The sequence below is a fragment of the Orycteropus afer genome, unplaced genomic scaffold, assembly GCF_000298275.1.
Source record: "Orycteropus afer afer isolate SDZICR_OR568_19922 unplaced genomic scaffold, OryAfe1.0 scaffold00410, whole genome shotgun sequence".
In the NCBI taxonomy this organism is placed as follows: Eukaryota; Metazoa; Chordata; class Mammalia; order Tubulidentata; family Orycteropodidae; genus Orycteropus; species Orycteropus afer.
The window spans coordinates 2,138,984-2,142,012 of NW_006921997.1; the positions used below are offsets into that span (position 1 = coordinate 2,138,984).

A 3,029-nucleotide genomic window follows, 5' to 3' on the forward strand; every position below is an offset into this window, starting at 1 on the left:
CCTTCTGGTTAGCAGTCAAGCGCCTTAGGCATTATGCTACCAGAGCTCCTGATTCTTGTTAGTCCTAGCAGATTACCAAGCTGAAAGGTTATCTAGGGAATGCCCAACACACCATTAACCTAACCTTCCACCTTTAGAAACTAGAAAAAGGAGCACAAACTAAACCCAAAACTAGCAGAAGAAAGGAAGTAATGAAGATAAGAGTGGGAAGAAATGAAATAGAGGATAAAACCAAAAAAAAAAAAATAGAGAAAATCAACAAAACAAAAGTTGCTTCTATGAAAACATAAGAACAAAACTTTAGTTAGACTACCAATAAAAATATAGAAAAGACTCAAATTACTAAAATTAAGAATGAAAGAGTAGACATTACAACCAACCTTACAGAAATAAAAGGATTATAATGGAATATTATGAACAATTGTATGACAACAAATTAGATGAAATGGACAAATCAGGAAAGATGTGCATCAAGGTTGTATCCTTTGACCATACTTCCTCAATCTCTGTGCTGAGCAAATAATCTGAGAAGTTGAACTGTATGAAAAAGAACATGGCAATGGATTGGAGGAAGACATATTAACAACCTATATTATGCTGATGACACAACCTTACTTGCTGGAAACAAAAAAGAAGTTGAAGCACTTAGTGATGAAGATTGATGACTACAGCCTTCGTTGTGGATTACGTTTCATAAAGAAAACAAAAATCCTCAAAACTGGACCAATAAGCAACATCATGATAAACAGAAAACAAATTGAAGTTGTTAAAAGATTTCATTTTAGTTGGATCCAACACTCATGGAAGCAGCAGCCAAGAAATCACACAACATATCGCATTGGGAAGATCTGTTGTAAAAGACCTCTTTAAAGTTAAAAAAGCAGAAATGTCACCTTGAAGACTGAGGTGCACCTGACCAAAGCCATGGTATTTTCAGTCACCTCATGCCCATGTGAAAGCTGGGCAAAGAATAAGGAAGATTGGTAAGGGGAAGACTCAACGAGATGGGTTGAGACAGTGGCTGCAGTGATGGGTTCAAGCTTAGCAAGGAGTCTGAAGATGGCACAGTACTGCCAGTGTTTCACTTTGTTGTCCACAGTGTTCTCACGAGTCAGAACCCACTTGATGGCACTTAACAACAATAAATATTACTGTCTTTTTGTTACCACTTTTCAGAGGTCCAAGACTGCAAACTCTGACTTGTGTGGAGATAAATTGAGGCTTGGGATATGGTGCTAAATAAACCCTAATTCCAGAGAGTTTGCTATTTATTTATGGAAAGTAATTGGTTAGAGGTGTTGGCCGTATATGCCTTAACGTTTAATAACCTAATTAACCTGCCATTTGTCATGTTTTCCATTTTAAGTCATTATACTGTATAATTGTAGAATTTTTAGCTCATGACTCTGGTAATTGGTATTTGGCTAAAGCTTTTTAATGACTATGAATAGTTACATCATTTGAATTTCATTCCTACCCTATCCTAAGTGTAATGTTACATGCTGGGCTTTGAATTTACTAGGATGTTGTTTTATTATCTCTCTAGAATGGAGCCAGTTTATCAAAATCCAAAGGAAGCCGAATTGGATTTGATAGCACACAGTGGGTATGTACAGTAAGAAATTCCTCAATTCTAATTGTCGTTTTGTTCATTTATTGATATGCCTAATACTTACTTGTTGAATGATGACAATGCTAATAGCTGCCTTGAGGGTGTGGGAGGGGAAGCCTAGTGCTTTGTGTGAAGTATCTCATTTACTCCTTGTGGAAACCATAAGAAGTCAGTGGACTTAGAGAAATTACGGTTCTTAAGCTAAGAAGTGAATGAGCGCAAATTCTAACGTGGTTGGTTGTCGACTGCCAAAACTCTCCTTTACTGAGCTGTGATGCTTCCCCAAGTGAGTGAATGTTGCGATCGGAATTGAAGTATGAATAATGGAAAATAAAATCAAGAATAAAAATGTATTCAACACTTTTCCTTCTTAAGAAGAGAGAAATCAGTAATATATATAAAAAGCCTTGTTTTACAAATTTCAGACTGCACATTTATAAAATATATTTTTACCTTTTTCTAACTAAATTATGAATAAAAAATGATGTTATGTTACTAATAAAAAATTTATCTTGCTAGTATACAATATGAAAGTGACCAGGCATTTCTTATCAATATACTTCAGTCTTTGGGTGGTGTAGTGCCTAAGGCATCTGACTGCTAACCAGAAGGCTGACAGTTCAAACCCACCAGCCACTCTTTGGAAGGAAGGTTGGACGATCTACTTCCACAGTGATACTGAGGTGAGAGAGGAGAGTTCAAACCCATCGGCTACTCCTCAGAAGGAAGGTTGGGCAATCTACTTCTGTAGTGATACCGCCTCGGAAACCCAAAGAGGGGTCACTGTGAGTCGGATCTGACTCGGTGGCAGTGAGTTTGGTATTTTTGGTTTTAGAGACTTGAAAGGCTTTAGATTGGGCATAGGCTTTCGAATCACCAAGCAGCCATGAATAGGGATCCTTAGGTTGCTGCTGATGCTAGCTGGATTTGAACTACTCTTTAAGAGAGAAAGTCAGATAAAGCCTGTTTGTTTTCCTCAGCTACCTAGTCTGGAAGTACCAATGTGAACTTTCAACTTATTAAAAATAGCAGATATTTTGCTGTGTGTCTGAGGGGAAAAGTAAGCATTTATATGCTTGGCATTTACACCCACAGGTACAGGAATTTATAGTCACAGTTATAAAGACTCTAGCAGGTTAAATAAAAAGGACTGTTTTGTGCACTTTTTCTAGGCTTTCCCTACTTCTGCCCACCCTTAACACACATGTAATACTTGGACTAGATTTGTTGTCTTGCGGGTGAAACAATTTGTTGAGATTTGAAATTCCATTTTTAGCAACTGGGAAATGTGCCTGTCTGAAGGCAATGGGGTGCTTGCTCATAAATTGCAACATTCCAAAATTTGATGAGACTTAGAATAAAGTAAATTTTTGAGTTTACCAGTTATTAAGAGACCTCCTATTATGCACTTAAAGAG

At 37.1% G+C, this 3,029-nt stretch overlaps 1 protein-coding gene across 1 annotated transcript in view; it reads left to right on the plus strand.

Moving 5' to 3' along the window:
- Positions 1-3,029, plus strand: part of FKTN (fukutin) — a 56,987-nt gene that overhangs the window by 5,879 nt on the left and 48,079 nt on the right. The window contains exon 2 of the mRNA XM_007953762.1: positions 1,547-1,606. Within this exon, the coding sequence (XP_007951953.1) occupies positions 1,547-1,606 (60 nt within the window). The remainder of the gene's footprint in view (positions 1-1,546; positions 1,607-3,029) is intronic.